Source organism: Miscanthus floridulus, chromosome 17 (genome assembly GCF_019320115.1).
Source record: "Miscanthus floridulus cultivar M001 chromosome 17, ASM1932011v1, whole genome shotgun sequence".
Classification (NCBI taxonomy): Eukaryota; Viridiplantae; Streptophyta; class Magnoliopsida; order Poales; family Poaceae; genus Miscanthus; species Miscanthus floridulus.
In genome coordinates, this window is record NC_089596.1 from 2983389 (window position 1) to 3011099 (window position 27711).

Sequence of the window (27711 nt, forward strand, 5' to 3'; positions counted from 1 at the left end):
ACTTTCAACAAGTGACTGAGGGGGTGTTATCTTAAGATAAGTTTAAGCTGCTGACACAGTGACAAAAACTAATGTCATGTTCGCTTGGCTGATAAGCCATGACTGAAAGTACTGTTGACTGATTTGTTGTGAGAGAAAAATACCGTTCGTTGGTTGAAAAAATACGGCTTATAATCCCAGCGAACAGGGCGTAAAGCCGCAGCATCTACTTTAGTCCTGCCGAACACCCTATAAGAATTTGACTTTCTAATTTATCCTAGTCCATGAAGATGGAGATCAATAGTCGCCGGCGTATGACACATATTTGCATACAAATGCTCGCCATACAAAGCATCGTAATAACTTTTGTCATGAATTCATAGTCATAGGACCATAATAATAATATAATAATTGATTGAAGCAAGGAGGGTGTGCGCAACAAAGCTGTTAGTGTCCCCTCTCCAAACCCAAAAAACGGTGGGCGGCTGCCTGCCACCGTGGATGGCCGTCTCGACCATCCGGCCATCCACACACCCCCGATCCGACGTGTCATCCTTCCATTGGTGATACAGACGTCATAGCGACCGACGCATCTGCCAGGCCCACAGCGCCCACGTCGCCTTCTATCCTTCTCCGTCCTCCCCGAACGCCCGTCTCGTCCGTTCCCCCCGTCTGATCTCCACGATTCCACCCACACCCACCTCGTGTGCTCCGACCGCTCCTCGATTTGATCACCGATTGGGGCCGATTAGGGTTTACCAGTGAGCGAGCGAGAGAGAGGAAAGGGGATTCGCTCTCGTGGGGAGATGGCGCAGGCGGTGGAGGAGTGGTACAGGCAGATGCCCATCATCACGCGCTCCTACCTCACCGCCGCCGTCGTCACCACCGTCGGCTGCACCCTCGACGTAGCGGCTCCCCTCTCTCTCCCATGATTAGGAGATGCTTCTCTCTCGCCCCCCCGTTGCTAGGATATCTAATCTCCTCTTTTTCGTTGGCTGGCCCCGGCTGTGCAGATCATTTCGCCGTATCACTTGTACCTCAACCCGAAGCTCGTCGTGCAGCACTACGAGATCTGGCGCCTCGTCACCAACTTCCTCTACTTCCGCAAGATGGGTATGCGCTCCGTGCCCTCTATCCTAGCCTCCAAGTGCGACCCGCTGTGATGTGCCAACTATATGTTGTGTGGTGTGGATAGGGGTTGTTGTTGTAGCCGAATTTTGTATTTTTCGGCCCTTTTTTTGAAAAAATATTCATAAATAGACCCCTAGTGGTTTGATTTTCGTTTATGGACCCTGACCTCGGCGCCATGGCTTTTGGCGCCGAGGAAACACGTCTCGGCGCCATGGCCAATGGCGCCGAGGTCTTGGCGAGGCGTCGGACGTGGCGGTGACCTGGCGCCGACGTGGATAAGGCCTCGGCGCCATAGATCTTGGCGCCAAGCTCGGCGCCGTAGATCTTGGTGCCGAGCTGTTACCCTATAGCTCTTGGTGTTTGAAATGAGTGGTTCAGCTGGTTAGGACGCGCGCGACTTAGCTCAAAGGGCTGGGTTCGAACCCCCGCGCTGAATTTTTTTTTTGCTACATTTTTATAAGCAATAGAACAAGCTCCCCTTCGCCTTCTCCTCCCAGGCCTGGGTTTGGACCTACTCCTCCCAGTCCTCCCCTTCTCCTCGATCCACCTCCGCACCATCTCCGCCTTCTTCCTCGTCTGGCTCTGCGGCTTCAAGCTCCTCCTCGCCGCGGGGCACGGGCCGCTCCACCCCGCCCTCCAGCTCGTGCTCTTCGTTGCGTGCGCCGCGCTGCCCGTCAAGGTTCGGGACAAGACCGAGAAGAAGCAGCAGCAACAACAACAACAGGCATCCCGCTCCTCTCTCCCTTCCGGATTCCTGCTGTCCTACGCGGCCAGGGCGGCGCTCTACTCCGCGCTCATCTCCGTCCGGTGCTACAGGGCACGGATGCCCGCATATGTTGTGCCCGTGTTCGACGGCGCGCACGTGTACCTGATGCTGGAGCTCTTCCTCGTGTCCGCCGCGGCGTTCGCCCGCGCGCTGCTGGGTGCGGAGCTAGAGCCGTAGTTCGACCGGCCGTACCTCGCCTCCTCCCTCCGCGATTTCTGGGGCCGGCGGTGGAACCTCATGGTCCCCGGCGTGCTCTAGCCCAGCGTGTACCTCCCCGTGCGCGCACGCTTCGACGCCGCGGCGGGCGTGCTCGCGGCGTTCCTCGTGTCCGGGGCCATGCACGAGGTCATGTTCTACTACATCATGCTGGAGGCCGGGACCGAGGAGGTCACCGCGTTCTTCGCGCTGCACGGCGCGTGCGCGGTGGCCGAGCGGTGGCTGGCGCGGCAGCACGGCGGCGTTTGGCGGCCGCCGCGGTTAGTCGCGACGGCGCTGACGCCGGCGTTCGTGATGGGGACCGGGTTGTGGCTCTTCTTCGCGCCCGTGATCCGGAGCGAGCTGGACAAGGCCATCATTGCGGAGTGCGAGGGGATGCTGGCGTTCTTGGAGCGGGTTGGCCGGAATCTAGCCGCGATGGCACATTTGGTTTGAACCTCTGGGTAGTACACTAGTGTACATGTAACATATCATGTACTGAGATGTAACACCCATTTGGTTGTCTGCAGAGATTGCACAATTAACAGCGCTTTTGTACTGTCGATCCAGTGTCAACAAAAAAAAATTGTATACTGTGTCAAAGAGGCGAGGTTGTATTTGGTTATACTGCTTATGCGATCGGATACTTCAGCGTGTCGACTTCGTATTCAAGTAGTGAATAGATTACACAAACAACTAGCGTATGCCAATCGTGTGCCTGCGCTCTGCTGTAGTGCTGGTACGCATCACTGGAAAGGTGATGTAGCATCGTTCTATTGCTTATAAAAATGTAGCAAAAAAAGATTCAGCGCTGGGGTTCGAACCCAGGCCTTTGAGCTAGGTCGCACGCGTCCTAACCAGTTGAACCGCAATGGCGTTGTTGCATGTTCCTCGGAACAATTATACTTGTTTCATTTCAAACGCCAAGAGCTATAGGGTAACAGCTTGGCGCCAAGATCTATATGGCGCCGAGGCCTTGTCCACATCAGCGCTAGGTCACCGCCACGTCTGACGCCTCGCCAAGACCTCGGCGCCATTGGCCATGGCGCCGAGACGTGTTTCCTCGGCGCCAAAAGCCATGGCGCCGAGGTCAGGGTCCATAAACGAAAATCAAACCACCAGGGATCTATTTGTGAATATTTTTCAAAAAAAGGGCCGAAAAATAAAAAATTCGGTTGCTGTAGAGGATACTGGTTTTCAACTGTGATAGGAGGTTTTGGAATTTTCTGTGTAAATGCCACTCCATTTGCCCCCCTATATATAGCATACGCAAGGAGTATTTAATGTATTCTGTGCTTGGCTATGAAAACCAGTAACTGATATTCGTTAGCTAGCCACGTAGTAGTGGCTAGATGTGGCTTTGCCAGCCTAATTGCGTGGGTTGGCGATTGTCGGTGTTTCGAACAAACACCGGCCAGTAAATTTATAATTGATGCGCGTTAGGCCCGGATGGTGTGTTAAAGGACACAAGGTTTATACTGGTTCGGGTTGAATGTCCCTACGTCCAGTCTGTTGCTGCTTGTGTTATTAGCACTGAAAAAAGGTTCGTAGCAGGGGGTACAAACGATCGAGAGAGGGACTGGTCCCAAGTCTCTGATGGAATGATCGAAAATGTTGCCAAGAGCTTAGTCGCTGCTCAGCTGTGTATGTAGTGTCGTGTGTGTTCAACTTATCCATCAAGAGTCGGTACCCCTTGTTGGAGGAAGCACACCCTCTTTTATAAATGAAGGGGACGGCTTTACAAGTGAGAGGGAAAGGGTGCGTATGCTACCGAGCCTTGTTGTCCACGTCTACCGAGCCTTGTTGCCCACACCGGCGGGTACCAGATAATGGTAGGCGCCTACAACACTGTCGATGTCACTGTAGAATGTCAGGGTGGCTGCAGAGTACGGCTCTGCGCAGGGTATGGTCTCTGGTACAGTGGTTTTGACTTGCGAGCCTTGCCTTGCCTTTCTCCGCACGTCTTCTGGTTCCTACGAGCCCCGGTCGAAGGGATGCAGGGTCGGAGTCAGAAGTAGCGTCTTGGGCAAGGCCTTCCGATCGGAGAGGGCGTCCGGAGGCCGAAGCGAGTGCTCCGATCAGAGTGGTGGGCCCAAGGGGTCGTCGAGCGGGCGCCGCTCCTTTCGGACCACGGCGTGGTGATCGTACATCCGTCATTGTAGAGGGCGCGAGTCTCTTCCTGGACCGTAGTGGTTGTCGTATGTCTATGTCAGGTTCCGTGTCTGAGGGCTGAAGGCGGCGCCTACAATACTGTTCGGACTCTGCAATGCCGGAATGGTCTAAAGCGCCCATCCCGTCGTACCCTGGCGGTACTTTTCCTGCCGCGGCGTAGGGCATGGTCCTTGGTGCCGCGTTTGACTCGAATGTCATGTCGTACCCTGTGCTCATCCTTATGAAGGAGCAGGGTGTACTTGTAGGGCGAGGCGGAGTCTGCCCTCGGCCGTCGAGCGAGGCGGAGGTGGCCCTTGGTGCCGCGTTTGACTCGAATGTCATGTCGTACCCTGTGCTCATCCTTATGAAGGAGCAGGGTGTACTTGTAGGGCGAGGTGGAGTCTGCCCTCGGCCGTCGAGGGAGGCGGAGCCTAGCCACCGGGGGTCGAACGAGGCGGAGCCTAGCCCTCGGGGGTCGGGCGAGGCGGAGCCAGTCTTCCGTCGTTCAGGCAAGAAGCGTAGTAGCGTTCTTGTCTGACCGGAAGCGTCAACGTTCGATGGTTATTAGTTCCACCTCATTGGGTACCCCGGTGTTAGGTCCCCGACAGCGATGATGTATGGTTACTAGCTCGTCAGCTGGTTTGTTGTATATGACCTAGTAGATCCTCTCTTTTTTTCTTTGAGATGTGTTAGGCCCTTTTTTAGTACATTGGTTTCAAGGGCATTGTTTGTTAATTGATGAAAATATGCATCATGTTGATATGTTAGAATGGAAGCTTTGTGCACACTCGGTGTCCAGCGAGGAAGGTCTGCACCCGGTGCATTGTGCCATCTATTTATGTTTTTGGGAGCTGCTGTGCATAACATCAATTTTGAATGCAAAACTTATCCATGTGTTTTGCTGGTCTTCTTCTGTAATTCTATGTCAAACTCATCAGCAAAATAATTATTACTCTCTCTGTTCCAAATTATAAGTCATTCCAACTTTCTTGGAAAGTCAAAGGATATCAAGTTATTTATATAATAAAATAATAACATTTAAGATGCTAAATAAGTATAATTGGATTCTTCATTAATTATATTTTCATGGTATATCTATTTGGTGTCATAAATCCTTGTAATTCTCTCTATAATTTTGGTCAAACTTGAGATACTTTGACTCTCCAAGAAAGTTGGAATGACTTATAATTTGGGATGGAGGGAGTATTTGTAAACTCAACTTCTAAGCTCTACTGCCATAGGGTAAATTGGAGAATTATCTTCCCCTGCGCCATTGAGCCTTTTTATGTGAACCTGATTCAGTGTCATCAATCAGTGAGCCTTTGTAATTCCACATGGGCTGCTTTAGGAGTCATTCCTTATGACTGAGTTAGGTGTGCACAGTTTACAGATTCTTATTTACGATTTAACATTGGCTATCTGACTACTTCAATTGCCACAAGAGGTCATCAAATGAATTCAGAGACTGGATAAAACCACTGGTTTGCATCTGAATATTCGAACATTTAGAACCAGTGACTCTGGACACAATGCTAGTTTGTATGCATTTAACAGCATGGAAATGCTTATATTCTTGGTTTATTGCATGTTTACACTTGCACCATTCCAGACTTATAACTACTGTTAGACTTAGATTACTTACTGTTTATTTGCATCTCAAATGCTGCACCCTTATAATAAAAACTTACTCTCTTCCTTTTTCCAGATTTGGATTTTCTGTTCCACATGTTTTTTCTTGCACGATACTGCAAGCTTCTGGAGGAGAACTCATTTAGAGGAAGAACTGCCGACTTTTTCTACATGCTCTTGTTTGGTGCTACTGTCCTAACTGGCATTGTTCTGATCGGAGGGATGATACCTTACATTTCCGAGACATTTGCCAGAATTCTGTTCTTGAGCAATTCATTGACGTTTATGATGGTATGGGACTACCAGCGCTTATAATTGTAAATAAAAATGTCGGAATTTAATAGTATGGCATGTTTGAGAAAGTCTTACATTGGTAACTCTGACTTCTCATATGGCATGGCAGGTTTATGTCTGGAGCAAGCACAACCCTTTCATCCATATGAGCTTTCTGGGCCTGTTCACCTTTACGGCTGCTTACTTACCATGGGTAAGTGTTCTTTTTCCCTGTTTCTTGAATGCCACATCAGCAAGATTCACGTTAAGTTATTTTTATGGTGACTGTGTATCACACCAAACATCTTTCTTATGTGGTTATGTCTGAATGTTCCATGACATCTGAAATGTGCAATTCTGTTGGTTGCACATTGTTATGACCGGCATCCCCTATGCCAGACGCAGGCCCAATAGTGGCTAGGGGGGCGGCTCTGTTAAGGGGCTGAGGCCCAATTTATCGCTTATTTGGTATTTTCTTAGAGATAGATATAGTTCCTTAATTATAGCATCTATAGGGAAGGATAAATACTTGTAATCTGGGATGATTGGAGAATAAACAGCAGCAACCTAATTTGTTGCCGGCTTCCCTGGGGAGCCCTAGCCGCACCCCTCTGTCCTCCCTGCGCCGTGATCACGGCGCCCGTTCGTCGTCCTCGCTTCCCTAAGCTTCGTCCACCGATCTCTCACCCCTACACCCTACGCAACAAGCCTGGTAGGATCCGTAATCCTATCACACATCCTTATATGTATGCAAGGGAAATGCAGTACTTGGTGGCATGGTTTTTAAAAACCATTCTTCTGTATTTGGGAGGGTCACATGACATAAATCTCACATTTGTTGTTTTTAGGCTCTATTTTTCTTTGTCCAGTGATCTAATTATATGCTGGACTTTTCTGAGAACCTGTGGCGTACAGATGTTTTTTTATTAATTAACTTGACTGCTTTGCTTCTTTTGTTATGACTTACTAATTTCACAATATCAGTAACTAAGGTTCTGGCACAAGAAGGAATGGCCTATTTTTAACGTACTGAAATTGTATACCAATTTGTTGGAAGAAGCTATTATTTCCTTTGCTCTGTTGTCATTTTATTCAAGTGGTGCCTGACCTGAGGTGCTGAGATAAATGAATACTGTAACCTCTTAATTCATGTGATTGGACCATTGATGAGGAATATATGTTCTCAAAATACATATCAGAAATGTTTATATTTGCCTAAATGAACAGTAGGTTTCAGGTTGGGAGGAATTGTGAAACAGGCGATCACTATTAATTTTTGTTCTTAAAGAAGGCTTTGTGATTTTGTTCAATTAGATTATTTGGGAGTGAATGGTCAGTTTGGTGAAATTGAGCTCCAACCAAGCAGAACATGGCCATTATCTTGATTGTTTTATCTTGAATTGCAGGTCCTTTTGGGCTTCTCTATCCTCGTTGGGAGCAGCACATGGGTGGATCTCTTGGTATGTTTCTTCTAGTTCAGATGAATTTATAGTAACCATTACAGTTTGGATTAATGAATTTGTTGGAAAAATCTTTTTCTAAGGAGTTGTTTTTCCTTGGTGCATGCTTATAGGTATAGTGCTTATTTCCGCTATTTTCTGTCAGCCACAACCGGGCCACATGAATGTAACTGTTGGCTATTCGCTTGCATATGTGACCTTGGTTTGGCATTTCCTATGTGCCAATGTGCGGTAGATTAGTTTGTAAGTGCTAGAGTTGTGAGAATCTATTCCTTAGGCTAACCCTAGAAGGGTAGCAATATATATTAGTCATACATGGGCCTCATGGGCCTAATATACTCATGCTCTCATACTCCAACACCCCCCCGCAGTCTGAACTACCGGCGCAACGGAGTTACAGACTGGACATGAAAAGAAGCACACACACGAGCCCCCCCACAGACGCAACTAGCCACCAATGATGTTGAGGCTGGAGCGAAACTCGGTGAAGGTCGATGACGGGAGGCCCTTGGTGAAGATGTCGGCAAACTGGGAGGTGGTCGGGACGTGGAGGACCCGAACATCGCCGATGGCAACCCGATCACGGACAAAGTGTAGGTCGATCTCCACATGCTTGGTCCGTTGGTGCTGCACGGGGTTGGTGGAGAGGTATACCGCACTGACGTTGTCGCAGTAGACCAGCATGCTCCGGGAGAGAGGGCTGTGGAGCTCGTTAAGGAGCTGTCGGAGCCAGGAGGCCTCAGCCACGCCGTTAGCGACAGCTCGGTACTCCGCCTCGGCACTGGATCGGGAGACCACCGGCTGGCGCTTGGACGACTAGGACACCAGGTTGCCACCCAGAAAGACAGCGTAGCCGGAGGTAGAGCGCCGAGTGTCCGGACACCCGGCCCAGTCAGCGTCAGTGTAGACGACGAGCTCGGTGGAGGAAGACCGCTGAAGGAGTAAGCCGTAGTCGACAGTGCCGCGGAGGTAGCGGAGGAGGCGCTTGAGCGCAGTGAGGTGAGGCTCTCGGGGATCATGCATGTGAAGGCATATCTGCTGCACTGCATAGGTGATGTCTGGCCTGGTGAAGGTGAGGTACTGAAGGGCACCTGCAAGACTCTGGTAAGCAGTGGGGTCTGCCACGGTGGTTCCCACGGCCTCTGACAGCTTGCCCTGTGTGTCAACTGGAGTAGAGCAGGGCTTGCAGTTAGTCATCCCAGCACGGTCGAGGATATCAAGAGTGTACTGCCGCTGGTGAAGGAGAAGGCCGGTGGGGCGAGGCTCAACAGTGACCCCGAGGAAGTGGTGGAGCACACCAAGATCCTTCATAGCAAACTCCTGCTGAAGAGAGGCGATGACACGGCTGAGTAAGGACGGACTGGAGGCTGTGAGGACAATATCATCAACGTAGAGCAGCAGATAGGCAGTCTCAGCTCCATGATGATAGATAAACAGGGACGTATCTGACTTGGCCTCCACAAACCCCAGGGTCAGCAGGAAAGCAGCAAACCGAGAGTACCACGCCCGGGGGGCCTGCTTGAGGCCGTAGAGAGACTTGTTGAGCCGGCAGACCATGTCCGGACGAGAAGAGTCAACAAACCCCGCTGGCTGGCTGCAGTAGACTGTCTCGGTGAGTCCTGTGGAGAAAAGCATTCTTGACGTCCAGCTGATGCACGGGCCAAGAGCGACTGAGAGCCAGGGAGAGCACTGTGCGTACGGTGGCCGGCTTCACCACGGGACTGAAAGTCTCATCATAATCGACTCCAGGGCGCTGAGTGAAACCCCGGAGAACCCAGCGAGCCTTGTACCTCTCAAGGGTACCATCAGCCCGCCGCTTGTGTGTCCAGATCCACTTGCCAGTGACGACGTTGGATCCGGGTGGACGGGGCACCAGATCCCATGTCTGGTTGACGAGGAGAGCCGCGTACTCCTCTTCCATCGCGCGGCGCCAATGAGGGTCCGACAAGGCGTCGCGAACGGAAGAGGGTACAGGAGAGATCTGCGGGTCGTCGGGCATCGTCGCGAGAGCCCGGGGCCGCAGGGTACCAACCGCGTGTCGCGTCACCATAGGGTGAACATGCCGCGGGTGTCGGTGAAGGAGTGGCGGGTGGTACACCGGCGACACGACACGGGCAGCTTGAGGCGGCGGCGGCGGTGTAGGGGTCGTCGGCGGAGAAGGGGCCACTGGTGGTGTAGGCGTCACCAGTGGAGAGGGGGCCCCCGGTGATGCCGGAGGCAGCGGTGCCGCCTGCACACGGCGCTGGTAGACGTGCACCGGCTGGGCGAAACGCGCAGGAGGTGCGACAGGCGGCGTCCCCGGACTTGCGGCGGACGTAGGGGCAGGGGCAGCTCCGGAGGGCGACGCCTCCGGACCCGTGCAGGGCGCAGGGCCAGGGGCGTCACTGGTGGGCGGCGAGCGGGGGCACGGGCCCGGCGAGGGGCACGGGGAAGCAGCACCTGCAGGAGACAGCGGTAAAAGTGGCTGGACCACCGTGTCAGTGGGAAACAGAGAGAAGGTGTCAGGATCGGGGGTGGGAGGTGGTGTGGTGGTGGTGGAGAAGGGGAAGACAGACTCATCAAACACCACATGGCGAGAGATGAGGACCCGACGGGATGTGAGGTCAAAGCACCGGTACCCCTTGTGATCCGGGGAGTACCCAAGGAAGACACACAGAGCTGAACGGGGAGCCAGCTTGTGGGGAGCGGTGGCAGTGGTGTTAGGGTAACATGCACACCCGAAGACACGAAGGTGGTCATACCGAGGAGGGGTACCGAAGAGAGCGTGGTGTGGTGTGGGAGCCGGGCAGACAGCGGAAGGTAGGCGGTTAAGGAGATAGGTGGAGGTGTGCAGACTCTCTGCCCAGAAGCGAGCAGGAAGCGACGCCTGGAGCAGAAGGGTGCGCATGGTGTCGTTCGTGGTGCGAATCATGCGCTCGGCCTTGCCGTTCTGGGAGGAGGTATACGGGCAAGACATGCGCAGCTGGACACCTTGAGAGAGGAAGAAGGCACGGGAGGTGCCGTTATCGAACTCACGGCCATTGTCACACTGGACGGCCTTGATGGTAAGGCCGAACTGAGTAGACACCCAGGCGAAAAAGTGGAGAAGAGTGGTGAAGGTATCCGACTTTGCACGCAAAGGGAAAGTCCACGAATAATGTGAGAAATCGTCAACCACCACAAGATAGTATTTATACCCAGAAATGCTGATGACAGGAGATGTCCATAGGTCGCAGTGTACAAGATCAAACACATGCGTAGTATGTGAAGAAGAAGAACAAAAAGGGAGACGAACATGACGGCCCAGCTGGCACGCATGACACAAGTGCTCATCGTGAGCCCGAGTACAACCAATGTCGGAACTGCGACTAAGCTGCGTCAGAGCATCACGTCCAGGATGGCCGAGGCGACGGTGCCAAGTGGTGGAGGAAGGAGTGGCGGCAAAGGCAGCTGACAAAGTAGACGGCGACGAAGAGAAAGCAGACGCCGGAAACCGAAGGGTGTAAAGGGGTCCCGTGCTGTCACATCGGAGAAGAGGACGCCGGGAAGCCAAATCCTTTACAGTAAGACCAGAAGAGTCAAATTCAACAGAACAGGAATTGTCAGCTGTAAAACGACGAATAGAAAGGAGGTTGTGAACCATAGAGGGTGCAACAAGAATGTCAGGAAGACGAAAGGAACCATGAGTGCCGGCGGCACCCACGGACGTAACTGGAAGACACGAACCATTCGCGACCATGATGGACGAAGGATGAGAGGAAGGAGGGTAAATAGAGGAGAGTATACCAGGGTCTGGAGTAGTGTGGTAAGTGGCACCCGAGTCGGCGATCCAGTCTGGACCGGCAGGCGGTGTCAGGGCCATGGTGCTGAAGGATCTGGCCAAGGCCGCCGGGTTCCAACCGACAGGCCCGGGCGAGGTGTCGGGAGGTGTCACCCACGAAGATGCGCCGGGAGGTGGAGCCCACGCAGACGGGAAGTGAAGCCCCGGAGGAGCTCCAGTGAGCAAGGCCGCTGGTGGGCGAGGCTCTCCGCCTGGAGCCGGGAAGGGCCACATGGAGATGCGCCCTGACCACGGGTTGTGGAAAGAGGGCCAGGGTGCACCCCGTGGAGTCGCGGGCGACTGGTGGCTCCCGCAGCCCCCACGTCCCCCTCCGCGGCGACGGCGGCCGCCACGGCCCCCCCACCCCCGCTCGGCCCGGGGGGAGGAGAACCAAGAAGCGACGACGGCGGTGGAGCGAACGAACGCGCCGGAGGAGTAGCGGCCAGGGCAGTCGAGGAAGACGAGGACCCTGGCACGGAGGTGGACCCTGGCTGGACGCCCTGAGTGAGCTCCTCCATGACAAGGTCGTCACGGACCTGCAGGAAGGAGGGAAAGGGCCTCTGCCAGGTGATCCATGTCCGGAGGTGGGCGTAGCGGTCACTGAGCCCGCGGAGGACGTTGAGGACCAGAATGCGGTCCTCCACGGGCCAGCCAAGGTCGCCGAGGGAGTCCGCCATGCTCTTCATGCGCCGGCAGAACTCGCCAACGTAGAGGTCACCCTGAACGAAGGTGCGGTAGCTCGCATCGAGACGCAGGGCCCGGGCTTCTGCATTGCCCAGAAACTGGCCCTCGAGCGCAAGCCAGGCCCGGCGAGCGTCAGCAGAGTTGCGGACGAGGTCGTGGAGGTCCAAGGAGATTGTCCCGAGGATCCAGGAGAGGACGACGCTGTCAAGGCGCAGCCACGATGGGTTCTGGGCCGCGACCGAGGCGTCGACTAGGACGTGGTCGTCGAGGGCGTAGCGGCGGAGGGTGAGGAGGACCAGGTCCCTCCAGCGGGCGTAAGAGGGCGACTCAGGCTCGAGGACGACCGGGACGAGGAGTCGGATGTTCTGGACACCCCCGGCCTGGTAGTGGAGCTGAGCCACGTGCGGGTCGGCCGGGTCGTGCCAGATGACCGCGGTGTGAGACGCGCGGTGACCCGTCGAGCCCGAGGAGGTGGCCGCGGTGTCGTAGGAGGTAGGGAGGACGAGGAGCTGCTCCGCCTCAGCGATCTGGCGGGCCAGGGCATCAGCCGCGTCGCGCTCGCGCTCCCAAGCGAGGGCGGCCGCCCGCACCCGGGCCTGGCTGTCCGCAGCAGCAGCCCGAGCAGCCACGAGGGCGGCGGCGAGAGCGGAGTTGGCCCCTGCCGTCTGGAGAGGGGCAGGGGGCGGCAGAGGAGGAGGAGCGGGGAAGAAGAAAGGCTCCAGGTTCTCCCCCGCGCCCGCAGCGGCAGCGGCAGCGGCGGGGCTGCCTGCGCTCGCGCCCGCCCCTGCAGCAGCGGCGGCGGCGGCAGCGGCCAGGCTGCCCGCGCCCGCGCCCGCGCCTGCGGCAAGGAGGCCGCCGGCGGCGGCGGCGGCCGGGCCGGCCGCGCCCGCGCGCTGGGCCCAGGAGGAGGGGTAGGGAAGGGAGGGGAAGGCCTGGAAGTAGGTGGGGGAGGGAGGGGGAGGGCGGCCAGCCATGGCGGCGGCAAGAGGCCGGCCGGTGGCGCCTGGCGGCTGGTTGGGGAGAAGAAAACCTAGTCTGATACCATGCTAGAGTTGTGAGAATCTATTCCTTAGGCTAACCCTAGAAGGGTAGCAATATATATTAGTCATACATGGGCCTCATGGGCCTAATATACTCATGCTCTCATACTCCAACAGTAAGCTTTTGAATTGTTGATGAATGTATGTAGTCCATCTGGTTCTGCATTTTTCTGCACAACATAAGTTGTATGTAGGTGATTTTGAAGCTTGTTCAGCATGTTAAAAAAAGGGTATGTCCACTAAGGTTAGTACACTTGCCTTCACGGTTGGGATCAGAATGATAAATCATTTGCCCCTGGAACTTGTATTGATGTTGGCATAGTGGAGGTACAATTGTTATTCTCATTAGAATACTAGATTACCTCTTCCACTCTTTATGGGCTACTGCCATCTTGATTGAAATTGTTATGGTGTCTTGAATCATGAACTTCACTGGACTCCATATGCGTGATTGAATTGACATAGGAGCCTCTTGTAGTTTGCCTGTATAGCATTCTGATTGTCACCTTGATCATTCTCTGTTCTTGGGAGGAAGGAGTAATTTATCTCTAACTGATATCACATTTCTTTTCAGGGTATGATTGCTGGACATGTGTACTACTTTCTGGAAGATGTATACCCACGGATGACTGGCCGTCGCCCCCTGAAGACACCGTCCTTCATCAAGGCGCTATTTGCTGATGACAATGTTGTGGTGGCACAGCCACCCAATGCTGGGATTGGTGCCGGTGCAAGGTTTGGTGCTGTGGGTCTAGATCCCCAGGCTCAATGATGAATTACTTCCAGTGACCTGAGGCAGTGACTGATCTGAGATGCGGCAGTTTGTTTTCTCTGCGCAAATTGCGGAACTGTACAAGCCATTGTTCTTGTGTATTTATACAGGCTAGATGAGAGTTATTGTGCATAACAAAAGATTAGTAGTATCCAAGGTGGCTAAGTTTCTCACCTGTTGCCAGGGTCAACCCTGGCCCTGTCGTGGAAACTTGTTCTTGCGACGGTTTAACATCTGACCTGCTACTCTTTCATGCATCAGTGAGCTTAGTCTAGGAAACTCTTCAACCAGGGTTAAGTTTGATGCTTTGGCAGCGAGAATTTGTATGGAGCGTTGTAATTGCAGAATGGTGCAAGGAATGGCTCTTAACATCGTGGATGCTTGGAACATGAATGGCATTTGATTTCCCCCAACGATTCAGTTGTTTCATCAATCTCTGAATGATCTGGTATCCTGAAAATTGCTGTGGCAATGTCTGTCCATTTTTCTTTCATCGGTTTCTCTTCGAGTGTAAAATCGGCACTCGTCATTGCAAGTGTTGTGGCACTCGTCATTGGGATATGTGGAAATGATAGTTAAAAATTGTACATCTTCTAGAGAAAACGAGCTGAAAGAATAAACTTTGGATTGGACTGGATTGAATTTGATATTTTTTCTTTTTTCAAAAAGAAGTGTACGTATTTTTTTTAAAGAAAAATCTACGTATACTGAAGAACCAAAGTGTAGGTCGCCTTGCAAATCCTTCAAGGAAATGCTGGCGCACAGACGTTCGATGGGATGAATTCCATCGGACGCCTGCCCGCTCGCCCGAATTCCATCGGACGCACGCCCGCCTGCCTAACAAGCTCGCCCCGACGCCTGACCTGCCTCCATCCGCGCACCCCGCCCCATCCCCATCCGTGTGTCCCGCCCTCACAGGCGCACCCGCCCCCATCCCCATTTATTTGCCCTGCCCCCACATCGTGCCGCCGACCGTCGCCCACCGGCTCGCCGCGCTCCTTGACTCTCCAAACAGTAAGAAACGCGTGCAACATAAAACACTTGAATACAATATCTGAAACAGATGAAACATCTGGAATATACACTTGCAACATATGTGTGAAAACATATGAAACATCCAGATAGAACACTTGCAACTTGCACATGAAAACACTTGCTGCAACATAAGCTTGAAACATTTTGGAACACACTGTTGCAACATATGTGTGAAAGCATATTCAACATCCAGATCAAAACACTTGCAACATACGTCTGGAAACGGATCAAATAGTTTGAACAAACGCTTGCAACATATGCAACATCCTCCGATCTACTTTTGCAACATCCATATGTAACAATTGCAACATGCCTCTGAAACGTCTTAAACAATTGAAACATATACTTGCAACATAGGGAGAGAGGGAGGCCTGGGCCGGTCGATTCCGACAGCGGGGTGGGAGCCGACAACGAGCCGCTACGCGTGAGCACCACCACCCGCGCCACTGGCACCGGGCTTGGCTCGGCGGCGACGGTGGGGATAGGGGCGGGGAGCGCCATGGGCGCCAAGGTGGGGGAGCTCGATCGCCAGGGTGAGAGAGGGCGTCATCGGGGTGGGGAGGGTGTCGTGCCGGGGTGGGGGAGAGCCGTCCACTCCCCTACAACACCGTCGTGGCACCTTCATGGATCTCGCCGAAGGAGAGTGGATCTCGCTCGTGCTCCATGGATCTTGCTGGGATGAGGGAGAGGGTTGCCGGATGCCCTAGATCTGTGGGCATTGGGGGCTCCCGGTGAGGACGCCGGGGTGGGAGAGGACGTGGGGCGTTGGTGCACTGCGAGGGAGGACGAGGACAGCAGAAGGGGTAAGGACAAGTAGGAGGAAATGAAAGGATAGGTTTTTTTATTATAATGCTGGCGGGAGCAACCGGTAGGGTTGAAAAAGCCGTTCTACGTTTATATGGTCCATCACACGCACGACACGTGCCATTTCAGATCCTCCAAACATGGGACATCTAACTATTTGCCACTCTTACGGTGGCTGCCTCTCCGTTTGGTAACTTTATCGTGCCAATTACAAAATTGCCCGTGAAAACAGTAACATTGCTAATATTTTACCATTTTCGCTGACGTGGCACGCCACTTCAGCGTGCCAGCATGGAACTTGACGTCCCCGTCTGCCCAGCTAAACGGCGCTAGCAGCTCCCGTCAGTCCCCATCTCTCTGCTAGTGGAACCCAGTTATCAGTACCTTCTTCTTGCGCGTGAGGAAGCAGTCGAAGGTGCCGGCCCAAGCGTCGCGCTTGGTGAGGAAGCTCCTGAGGTTGAAGAGCTTCTTGACGGTGGCTGGGATGGAGGAGTGCTCGAACTCCGACGTCGGGTATGGCCCTGACGGCCTATGCAGCACGGTCCTAGGCTCGATCCACGGCGACATGAGCAGCGCCGGGACGCGGACGCCGAGGCGGTCAAAGCCGAAGAAGAAAGGCGCGGCGCTGACGATGCCGTCGGGGCTGGGCACGACGCCGGCGCCGGCGGGCGTGGGCACGTGGTCGTAGAACCCACCGTGCTCGTCGTAGGTGACGACAAGGAGCGTCTCCTCACACTACGGCTCCAACCGCAGCGCCTCGTACACCTCCTTGACGAACCGCTGGCCTTCGGCCACGTCATGGGACGGGTGGTCGTCGTTCCCCGGGAGGATCTCCAGGTCAAAGTAGCGCTGCTCCACGACGACGTAGCTGGGCAGCTTTCCCTCCCGGCAGTGACGCCGGAAGTCGAGGTCGAAGGCGTGGAAGCTGCCCGCGTACTTGAACTGCCGGAGGTTCCGGTAGAAGAGCGTCGATGGCGGGTACCGGTAGTAGATGCCGAAGGAGAAGCCCTCGTCGTGGAGCGCGTCGAAGATGGTCCGCTGCGGGAGCCCCGCCACCAGCGCCTTGGTGTCATTGCTGACGAAGCCGTGGGAGGTGGCGGAGTGCACGAACAACCGGTTGGGCTGCGTCGACGCCGGGTTCGACGCGAACCACCAGTCGCACACGACGAACTCCTTCACCGGCTCGCGGTACACGGGCACGGCGTCGGGGCGGACCCCGCTCATGACGGTGCCGGACATGCCGGCTTTCTCCTTCTCCGCCTGCTGCGCGAAGCCGGTCATGGGCGGCGCTGGCACGCCCGGCGGGGTGATGGGCGTTGTGGCGGCGTCGATGAAGGGTGTCCCGTACACCTGCGCAAAGCTGGTCATGGGCGGCGCTAGCAGTGAGTAGCAGAGAGGGGAGCTAACGGGCAAGCTGCGTGGAGGAGGCGAACGAGCTGATCGAAGCGTACAACGGCAGGCTCGCGGCGAGGGTGGACGGCAGCGTGGAGGAGGGGGAGCTGACGAATAGTTGCGGGCGCCGTTGGTCAGCGGAGACGGAGGCGTTAACTTCCACGCTGGCACGCTGATATGGCACGACACGTCAGCGAAAATGGCAAAATATTAGTCTGGTTACTATTTTCTCGGATAATTTTATAATTGGCACGATAAAGTTGACGAACAGAGAGAGAACCACCGTAAGAGTGGCAAATAGTTGATATCCCTCCAAACATAGTTGTAGTCCACTGAGGCAAGGCATTCTTGTCACCGACCGTCGTGAGGCCGAGCTCAAACTAAAAAGCGATGCCCTCTTCCTCCCGCCACCAGCGCCTGGCCTCGCTGACGAAGCTGCTGACCACCCACGTGAACGCCGGCCGCCACCGCGACGCACTCGGCCTCTTCTCACGCATGCTCTCGGCTCCTGACCTCCCGCCGCTCACCGATCCCTCCTTCGCCCACGCCTTCCCGCTCGCGCTCAAGTCCGCCACCGCGCTCCGCGTGCCCGGCGCCGCCGCGTCCTTCCACGCGCTCGCCGCCAAGTGCGGCCTCCTCTCCAGCCCCTTCCTCGCCTCCGCGCTCATCACGTCCTACGGCGCACGCGTCGGCGGTGGTGGCGGCGCCTCCTACGAACTCACCCGCCGCCTGTTCGACGAATTGCCCGCCCGCAACGCCGTCGTCTGGAGTGCCATGATCTCTGTCCACGTCCGGGCGGGCGACCTCGCCGCTGCGGCGTGGGCGCTTGACCACATGGACGTCGCCCCGACCGCCTCCTGCTTCAACACCGTGATTGCCGCGGTTGTCGAATCAGGGGAACATCCAGCCAGAGCCATCGAGGTCTACCGACACATGCGAAGAGTGGGCGTCCCGCCGAGCTTCATCACGTTGCTGGCGCTCGTCCCTGCATGCACCGTGATGGGCGCATTGACGTCGATCAAGGAGGTGCATGGCTTTGCAGTGCGGCATGGCATGTGCTCGAGATCCCACATTGGCAGCTCCCTCATCGAAGCATATGGGCGCTGCGGTTCTCTTGCTGCTGCTCAGAGGGTCTTCAATCAGGTTCATGATCAGGATGTGGTTGTTTGGAGCTCTCTGGTTTCAGCTTATGCTTTCCATGGTCGCGCCGAGGTCGCAATGTCACTTTTCCAACACATGGAGGACCAGGATGATGTTCGGCCTGACAGCATCATGTTCCTTAGTTTGTTGGCGGCCTGTGCCCATTCTGGTCGTGCAGATGATGCGTTGCAGTATTTCGATGTGTTGACCAGGAGATATGGAGTGGAAGCTTGTGGAGATCATTATTCGTGTATGGTAGACGTCTTGGGCCGGGCAGGACGGCTGCATCAAGCTTATGAACTTATACGAACAATGCCAGTAAAGGTTACAGCAAAAGCCTGGGGAGCTCTTCTTGCTGCATGCAGAAAACATGGGGAGGTGCAGTTGGCAGAGGTTGCCGGGAGAGCATTGTTTGAGATCGAACCAGAGAATGCAGGAAATTTTGTTTCGCTCGCAAACATCTATTCAGGCCGTGGCATGCATGAGGATGCAGAGCGGGTGAGAAGGGAGATGGAGCAGCGAGGCGTGCAGAGACTGCCTGGTAGCAGTTGGATGATACATCACAAGTCAAGTTGTTAATGCAATGTCCAATAATTTTTTCGGCTGGAATGGTTGTTCATACTAGCCAAGCTATGGTTTTAGCTGTTTTGCTATAAAAGTATAAAAGGTCACTGACTGTTTAGTTTTAAGCAGTGATCTTTTATGAAAAATTAGGCATGCAATTGAGAAGTGTCAGCGTTGGTTCACAGCAAATTTTGCTTAGATGCAATGGCCATTTCTCCATGGAAAGGTAAACGGGAAAAACATTCTTTTCTGTTTTAGCATTTAGGAAAAATGAACATCTAACTTGACTAGGGTAATAAGTAATAACTGTATATCAGAAAGGTGCCATATGCAGCATATGGCATGACTGCAAAACTAGCTGACTTTAAATGCAACTGAGACATTTATGTGGTGATATGGTTAACCTTAGTATGTGAATCCTGCAGAATCATGAAGTTCTCTTCTGGTGGTGGAGTGAATCAGGTGTACATGTACCATCCTCCGTGACTTTTCTGAGGCCCTGGATCAATCTAAATTCCTTGGCTCTTGTTTCAAGACATTAGTGCTCTCTCCATTTTTTACGTCAAAAGATTCGTAGGTTTGTTACTAATTGTTGACAACAACCATGCTAAACAGTTAAAGCATACATGGAACTAAGTTGAGACTGATACTCAGTGTCAACTCCCAAAGTTTATTTTTCTCAAACACACAGGAGAGCTGCATATCATTATATTAAGAAGAAAGGAGGGGGCAAAAGCCCAAATACAAACACCCCACACACCCTAAGAAGAGAAAACTAAAGATCTCACCCTTAGGAAAAACGAAAGCGACCTCAACTTGGACATGGGAGCCACCTTATTCAAAGCAGTTAACTTTGTACCATCTTACATACATTTCCTATGTCATTTTTCAATCTGATATGGCATGAAATATTCTTGAAATGCAAGTGTGAGTATTATCTTCATCAGCCAAAAGACTCTGTTCTGTGATAGTAATCAGTCTATTTCCTTTCTGGCAACATCATTTCCCATCAGCACACATGGTAAGTTGGTAAGTCATTTCAAAGAACGGTAGAGGCTATAGCGCTGTTTTTTTTTCTCGAACTACGCAGGAGAGCTGCGCGTCATTTCATTAAGGTAGAAGAAAAAACGGGTTTGGGTAGCCCCTACCGAGTTACAAAACACACACCAACACCTCAGCAACCATTATACTCAGGCTGCGCCAGAATCGGGAAGAGGTGACCAAACAGAGAGCACTAGCTCTTGGAGCTTGGAAGCCCCAGCCATGCACCATAGGCTGCCCTCAGTGTTTATAGTCCTAAGAACCTCCTGAGTGTTCGGCCTGACCTTTTCAAACACACAATCATTCCTGTGTTTCCAAATCTCCCAAGCGACCAGGATTATCAGAGAATTAAGGCCCTTACGCATCTCTTTTGGTACAACCAAGAATGTTTTCCTCCACCATCCTTCGAAACGGGTCTCGGGAGATTCAGGAGCTAGGTGTATCAGACCCAGGCATTGGAAGATCAGCACCCAAACCTGGCGGGAGAACACACAGCCAACCAGTAAGTGGTGGATTGTCTCCGGAGCTTGGTCACAAAGGGGGCAAGCCTCCGGATGAGGCAGACCTCACTTAGCCAGGCGATCAGCGGTCCAACACTTGTTGTGAAACACTAACCAAATGAAGAATTTGCAACACGGAGGAGCCCAGCTTTTCCAAATCCTCCTCCAAGGCCCAATTCTTACAGAACCCTCAAAGAAGGCAGCATATGCCGATTTACTGTTATAGGACCCCGATTGACTTAACTTCCATTTGTATTGATCTGGAGTATCTTGTTGCAAGACAACATTCTCCACAATATCCCAGATCTGAAGGTACTCATACAAGACCTGAACTGTACGCGCTCCCTTGATGTCACCCACCCAGCGATTATTTTGGAGCGCTTGAGCAACAGTCCTTCTTTTTGTCAATCTTTTAGGGACCGTGTTGAACAGATTGGGAGCAATTTCATCCAAAGTATGACCATCCAGCCAGCGATCTGTCCAGAACAAGATTTTCTCCCCATTACCAACTATTGCATCCACAGCAACATTAAAAAGGGCCTGAGTGTTTCTGGAAATTTGTACTGGGAGACCAGCCCATGGCCTGGAAGGGTCTGTCTTTTGTGCCCAAAGCCAGCGGGCCCTTAATGCGCAGCCAAGCAGTTCCAGGTTAATAATTCCAAGTCCTCCATATTCCAGAGGCCTCTGCACCTTTTCCCATGCTACCAAGTAATTACCACCATTGGCCTGTTCCTGTCCTTTCCACAAGAAGCCCCTTCTTTTTTTGTCTATAGCCTTGAAAACCCATTTTGGAAGATCCATGGCTATCATATGATAAATGGGAGCAGCGGTTAAAACCACTTTTACCAGTACCAATCGCCTGGCTTTGTTTAACAGGGAAGCTTTCCATCCTGGAAGATAATCAGCCACCTTAGCGCTGTTGGCAGTGCACTTAGCTTTAAATCTGTATATGACTATAACTACATGTGTTGGTTTCCACGACCCACATTACAATCAGTCAACGTTAATTTTACTGACTCAATTTGGCCAACTGCTGGAAAATTCATGAATGTTTCTACAAGCATCCTTTTCTACATGATGATCAGTTGACATATGCTTTGCTGCCCTATTTAGTCGACATATCCTTTGCTGCCCTATTCAGTCGATAGATAGAAAGGCACTGAGATTAATATTTAGGCTTGCCCACTGAATTTGTTGGTTCCTTCTGCTGGCTAAAATATATTTTATTAGGTCAGTTTCAATGGACTGAGGAGCTACCTTTAGCTTTGTAATGGAATTTCTTCTACCTTTAGCTGTCAGTGCATAGCGATATGATGCTAACTTTCACACGTCTTTACCAAAAGCATGGTCAGTTACAAAAATGACAAAAATATAGGGCTAGTCAAGTTGGCGCATTAAGCAAGATCCTTAATATCTTTCCTGTTATCTTTCATCCATGTTATCTAGTGTTTGAAATAAATTATTGAAGAGTACGCTCTCACATAACTCTTCCATTAGTCATGTTGGTATGTGTGTGAGCTGTGAAAATAGCAAGATATTTTTTATATGCATATTGTATGCTTTTGGAAAAGGATGCGGCTATTCTTTTTAATTACCATCCTATGCCCTGGGATCAATACCAAGCACCTGAACCCGTAAGTAGTTGGGTGTTGATTCAAGGTCAGTGACTATTTCCTAAGCACTTGAATGAAAGCAAAAAAAATGTTTGCAAAAAGAGGTTCTTATACTTTTTAGCATCTCTAGACTATGCTAATACTTTGTATAAATCTGAAATGTTCATCTGCAGCACATTATAGTATAAAATTGTTTTACCATTTGTATATCTGCTCATATTTTTATTCATGTTTGGGACAATCAATTTGTTGCATTCACTGTCCTATGTGTTAGCTTGAAAGTCTTTATGATTTGTACAAGCCTATATCAAACTATTATTTGATGATTAAAGATTTCAACTTCAGTACTCATTGAGAAAAAAATACTGGTGCGAACTCTTTGGGTAGCGTAAGTTAAGAAAAAAAAACTGGGTAGTAACATCAGTATTATGATTCTTATGAAAAAATGCAATTAAGTAGCATGGCTGGTGACGCACTAATTGGGATGGTACATTAATTTGTCCTGTACTGTATGTGAGAAGCTAATAGGTGTATGCCAGTGACTATTGCCTGATAGACAATAGCCTAACAGGCTTAGATTCCTTGAATTGAGTTTACAGAAGAGATTACATATAAAAAGAGAGGAGGAGGGTGACCCAAAGGGCCAGCCGAGTCCCAAGAGGCCAGCCGAACCCCAAGGGGCCAGCTGGGCATTAACTCAGCACAGCTAGCTAGGAGATTACACAAGTAACTAGGTGATTAAAAGTAAATAGCAATTAATTCTAACACCCCCCCGCAGTCAGATCGTCGGTGGAGCGAACGTTTAGACTGGAGCGAAAATCCATGAAGACAGAGGAAGGGGGCCCCTTGGTGAAGACAACGGCGAATTGCGACGTGGTGGGCACATGAAGAACCCAGACTGCACCCATGGCGACACGTTCACGGACGAAGTGAAGGTCGATTTCCACGTGCTTGGTGCGCTGATGTTGAACGGGGTTGGTGGAGAGGTAGCAGGCGCTGACATTGTCGCAGTAGATGAGGCATGCGGAGTTCAGGGGATGGTGAAGTTCCCGGAGCAGTTGCCGCAGCCAAGTGGCTTCAGCGACGCCGTTGGCAACAGCCCAGTCTATCATGGTATCAGACTAAACCATCGATCCTTCTGCTTCCGCTCCCACTCCACCCACCCCAGGCTGCTGCGCGCGCCCATGGCCACCTCCAGCTCCTCCGCCATGGCTACCGCGACCAAGCTCCGCGACGAAGCCCTCTCTGCTGCCAAGCGCCTGGAGGATGAGGACTCCTCTCTGCGCTCCACCAACACAGAGTGCAGCCAGCAGCTCGAGGAAGAAGCTGCCCTTCTCAAGTCCGCTGTCGCCGCCCAGGAGCGTGTCCGCGCCGCCGCTGCTACTCTTGACAAAGAGCCCGCGCAGGCAGATACCCTGGAGCAGCAGGCCGCGGCCCTCCGGGATCGCCTCCGCCCCGAGCATCCGGACGACGACGCCGATCCTGAGGATGACGATGTCCACTCCGCCTCCTCTGAAGCAGCGGCCATCGCCCACCTCCACACTCAAGCTGCTGCTGTCTAGAACATCAAGAACCTCATCCCTATCGTTCTTGATCTTCAATCCTCCAACTACTCCAAGTGGCGCGGCTACGTCCTCCTCATCCTTGGTCGTTTCGCCTTGAAGGATCACGTCCTCAACGACGACTCCCGCCCCTACGATCCGGCGTGGTCACACATGGACTGCGTCGTCCTCTCTTGGCTTTTCAACACCATCTCCGCCGACCTCCTGGACGTCATCCATGAGCACAACGGCCTCACCACCCGGACAACATGGCTCGGGATTGAACAGCAGTTCCTCAACAATCGCGAGTCCCGCGCCATGCTCCTCAACGCCGAGTTTCGCACTCTCTGCCAAGGTGCCCTCTCCATCGATGACTACTGCTGCAAAATGAAGAGCATGGCGGATGCCCTCGCCGACCTCGGCGAGCCCATCCAGGACCGAACTCTGGTGTTGAACGTTCTACGGGGTCTCAATGAACGTTTTCAGTTCATGTCCCAGCTCGTCACCCGCCAAAGGCCGTTCCCGTCCTTCGCCGATGTTCGTGCTGACCTCCGTTTGGCCGAGCTCAACATGGGGACGCCCTCTGCCTCTCCTTCGGCTCTCGTCGCCGCGCCCTCCATCAGGCCGCCCACTTCGTCCTCGCCTCCACGCCATCATCAGGCCACTGGTGGCCATCAGGCTGCTGCTGGACATCATGCTGCTGCTGGACAGCAATCCAGTGGCAACCGCGGCCGACGCCGCCGTGGCGGGCGCGGCTCTGGCGGCTCCCACAGCAGTGCATAGGGCGGGACTGCACCAGCCACACCACAGTGGCCCTCGCTGCTCAACCCCTGGACCGGCTCTATCCACATGTGGCCAGGGTCCACCGCCGGCGGCGCTCGTGGCCCTCTACCACGCGCAGTCCAGCCTGCACCTCTGCAGCAGGCTCTGGTGGCCGGCGTGCCACCGGCATACTTCGCTCCACCACCGGCTTCCGAGTCCTACTACCCGCAGCCCCCTCAGGCACCTCCTGCTTGGGCGCCCTAGACGCCCGAGGGTCTCGCTAGCGCCTTCAGCACCGTCTCCCTCACCCCACCTCCGAGTTCCTCGGATTGGGTGATCGACTCGGGCGCCTCCTCCCACATCACCGCCAACCCTGGTATGGTCACCGCTACACCATTCTCTTCCTTTCCCTCCTCCATTGTCGTAGGCAACAGGGCCACCCTCCCTGTTATTGGCACCGGCTATTCTGTCCTTCCTGGACCCTTTCGCCTCGACAATGTCCTTGTAGCTCCCGACATTATCAGAAATCTCCTTTCGGTTCGAAAATTCACTACTGACAATTGTGTTTCTGTCGAGTTTGACCCTCTTGGTGTTTCTGTGAAGGATCTCCGTACCCGGAACACCCTCCTCCGATGTAACAGCACGAGGCCTCTCTACACTCTTCAGCTCCCTTCATCCACCACTGGCTCCTGCGCCCTTGTCTCCACTCCTTCACCAACTACCTGGCACAGGCGCCTCGGTCACCCCGGCAAGGCCACTCTTCAGTTCCTTGCGCAGTCCTCCTCCATTGTCTGCAGGAAGCCTGAAGATGACTCCCTCTGCCACGCCTGCCAGCTTGGGCGTCATATTCGTCTCCCTTTTTCTATTTCGCTATCTAGAGCAGCCAAGAATTTTGATTTAATCCATTGTGACCTGTGGACATCTCCTGTTGTTAGTGTCTCTGGTTTCAAATATTATTTAGTTATTCTTGATGATTGCTCTCATTTCCTCTGGACTTTTCCCCTTCGCGCTAAGTCCGATACATTCCCCACGATTTCTAATTTCTTCGCTCATGTGTCTACCCAATTCGGCTGCACCATTAAATCAGTCCAATGTGACAACGGTCGCGAGTTTGACAACTCCGCCTCTCGTGCTTTCTTTCTTGCTCACGGCATCACTCTCCGCATGTCGTGCCCCTATACTTCCCAGCAAAACGGGAAAGCCGAGCGCATGATCCACACCGTCAATAACATCACACGCACCCTCCTCTTCCAAGCTTCCATGCCCCCCTCTTACTGGGCTGATGCTCTAGCCACTGCCACCTATCTCATCAATCGCCTTCCCACCAAAACTCTAAACATGAGCACTCCCTTTTTCGCCCTCCATGGCACCCTCCCCTCCTATCATGATCTTCGTGCCTTCGGGTGCACATGCTACCCCAACCTTTCTGCCACCACTCCTCACAAGCTTGCCCCCCGCTCCACCCTCTATGCTTTCCTTGGTTATTCACCGGATCACAAGGGCTATCGGTGCCTCGACCTCAACACCAACCGCGTCATCATTTCTCGCCACGTTGTTTTCGACGAAACAACGTTTCCTTTTTCCCTCAGCCAGCCATCCCCTCCTCAGCAGGAACTTGATTTTCTAACTGACGACGACACCATTCCAGTGTCTCCCCTTCCTGCAGGTACACCCGGCGCTGCTGCCCCCTTCCAGTTGGTGCCTCTGGCACCATCTCTGGCACGCGCAGGCACGCCGGCGTCCAGGGCCCCGGTGCTGCCAGCGCCCTCCACCCCGGCACCACCGGCGCGCGCAGCAGCCTGGGGTGGGTGGAGTGGGAGCGGAAGCAGAAGGATCGATGGTTTAGTCTGATACCATGATAGACAATAGCCTAACAGGCTTAGATTCCTTGAATTGAGTTTACAGAAGAGATTACATATAAAAAGAGAGGAGGAGGGTGACCCAAAGGGCCAGCCGAGTCCCAAGAGGCCAGCCGAACCCCAAGGGGCCAGCTGGGCATTAACTCAGCACAGCTAGCTAGGAGATTAAAGCTAGGAGATTACATAAGTAACTAGGTGATTAAAAGTAAATAGCAATTAATTCTAACATTGCCCTTAGCCTTGATTTGTATCGAGTGATAGGAATCATATGGATTCTATAGTTACCTGGAAGGACGCTTACCTAACATCCTATGAGGTCCCTCTCAATAGCTCTGCTGTAGCATTGTTGGTGGGCCAGTGTGGATCACTATTGTTTGTGGTGCTAGGCCCCATTTCAAGCAGCTTATTGGCTGATGTGTAAGTGATTCTATGAACCTAATTTCTCTAACAGTTCTTGTTTACCTTATGCACTAGGAAACCTGATATTGTTACTATTTGTCTTGTCCACATGAATTTCTTGTATTTATCTTTATAAATTGGATCGAAATCTCTCATAGTACACGTGCTGATAATGCTATGGACCGCTTTTTTTTTTTTTTTGCTTTGCTTGTTTCGATCACTAAATTTGCCTGTTTCGATCAGTACTTTTTCTGAACCAAAATCCTTGATTTGCTTCAAATATATGGAGAGTGCAACTTTGCTGATTCCATATACTTGGTCATGAACCCATTGAACATAGAGTAGCTGATTGAGCCACTGACATGCATGTAAATCCAACTGGCAGGAAGCAGTGTGTTGATAAAATGAGTTTATATCAGCTGTTATTTAGCATGTGGGAGCCTGTGAGTGGAAAACAGGCGTATCAGCTTTGCTGATGCAGCTCATCTTTCATGAACAGTTGAGCATAGCTTAAAAGCGTATCACTATGCTTCTGAAAGCGAAACATTCTTGGTGTGCCCTCTTTGGTATGAAATGGTACAGCCGTGCAGCCTAAGAAAAAATTGCTTTGTGCACCGCTTGAAGTACTTTAGTTTGCATTTATCTTTTATTACTGCTCCTCTGCTTCTCTTGTAGAATTCTAAAACTGTCCAACTCTTTCATTTGCCTGCCTTAGGCATAGCTTCTAGGCTTAGTAAGGTAACAGCTAGCAGGCACATTTGTTTTCTAAGATCAGCAGACATATTTTCTTGATAACTTTGCATATGAGCCATCCGTACACCTGTGTGGATTGCGTCAAGGATACTCAAGTTGATAGCCTTTATCTTTCGAAAAGCATATACTTTTCAAAAGGGTAATGATGATGCACACTAGATAAAGTGCTTCGTGTTCATCTATTATGTTCTGCGCCCTTTGCACAGTGTATTTTGTGTTGTATGCCAACTTGTGTTAAATTGATCAATGATTGAGATAGCTAACCTGTTTTGGTCCACAAATTCATTCTGAACCCATTATTATTCAGTAAAATTTGTTAGTTCCTGTAGGAGAAATAGAATTGGTAGAATTGGTCAATTGGATATTGTATTGCTGAGCCTCATGGGCAGATTATATAGGAGTACGTTAAGGGTCAAGTAGCCTTGCTTA

The 27711-nt window shown here is 52.4% G+C and overlaps 4 protein-coding genes and 1 pseudogene across 4 annotated transcripts; 4 read left to right on the forward strand and 1 right to left on the reverse strand.

The window, feature by feature from the left end:
* The first annotated feature begins 607 nt into the window (after positions 1–607).
* LOC136517373 (derlin-2.2) lies at positions 608–14293 on the forward strand. Its single transcript, XM_066510926.1, has 6 exons — positions 608–884; positions 993–1092; positions 5928–6142; positions 6255–6338; positions 7531–7584; positions 13682–14293. The coding sequence occupies exons 1-6, from the start codon at positions 786–788 to the stop codon at positions 13877–13879; spliced, it is 750 nt and encodes a 249-aa protein (XP_066367023.1). The 5' UTR covers positions 608–785; the 3' UTR covers positions 13880–14293.
* Positions 1500–2748, forward strand: LOC136519114 (long-chain-alcohol O-fatty-acyltransferase-like). The gene has a single exon (XM_066512766.1). The coding sequence runs from the start codon at positions 2213–2215 to the stop codon at positions 2525–2527; it is 315 nt and encodes a 104-aa protein (XP_066368863.1). The 5' UTR covers positions 1500–2212; the 3' UTR covers positions 2528–2748.
* Positions 14294–15841: 1548 nt separating the features above from the next.
* LOC136518520 (non-specific phospholipase C4-like) lies at positions 15842–17328 on the reverse strand (annotated as a pseudogene).
* A 149-nt stretch (positions 17329–17477) lies between these two features.
* On the forward strand, positions 17478–19301 carry LOC136519091 (putative pentatricopeptide repeat-containing protein At1g03510). Its single transcript, XM_066512748.1, has 2 exons — positions 17478–19040; positions 19240–19301. The coding sequence occupies exon 1, from the start codon at positions 17501–17503 to the stop codon at positions 18827–18829; it is 1329 nt and encodes a 442-aa protein (XP_066368845.1). The 5' UTR covers positions 17478–17500; the 3' UTR covers positions 18830–19040; positions 19240–19301.
* Positions 19302–23683: 4382 nt separating this feature from the next.
* LOC136518353 (uncharacterized) lies at positions 23684–24292 on the forward strand. The gene has a single exon (XM_066512001.1). It carries the CDS (start codon positions 23684–23686, stop codon positions 24290–24292), a length of 609 nt encoding a protein of 202 aa, XP_066368098.1.
* Positions 24293–27711: the final 3419 nt, after the last annotated feature.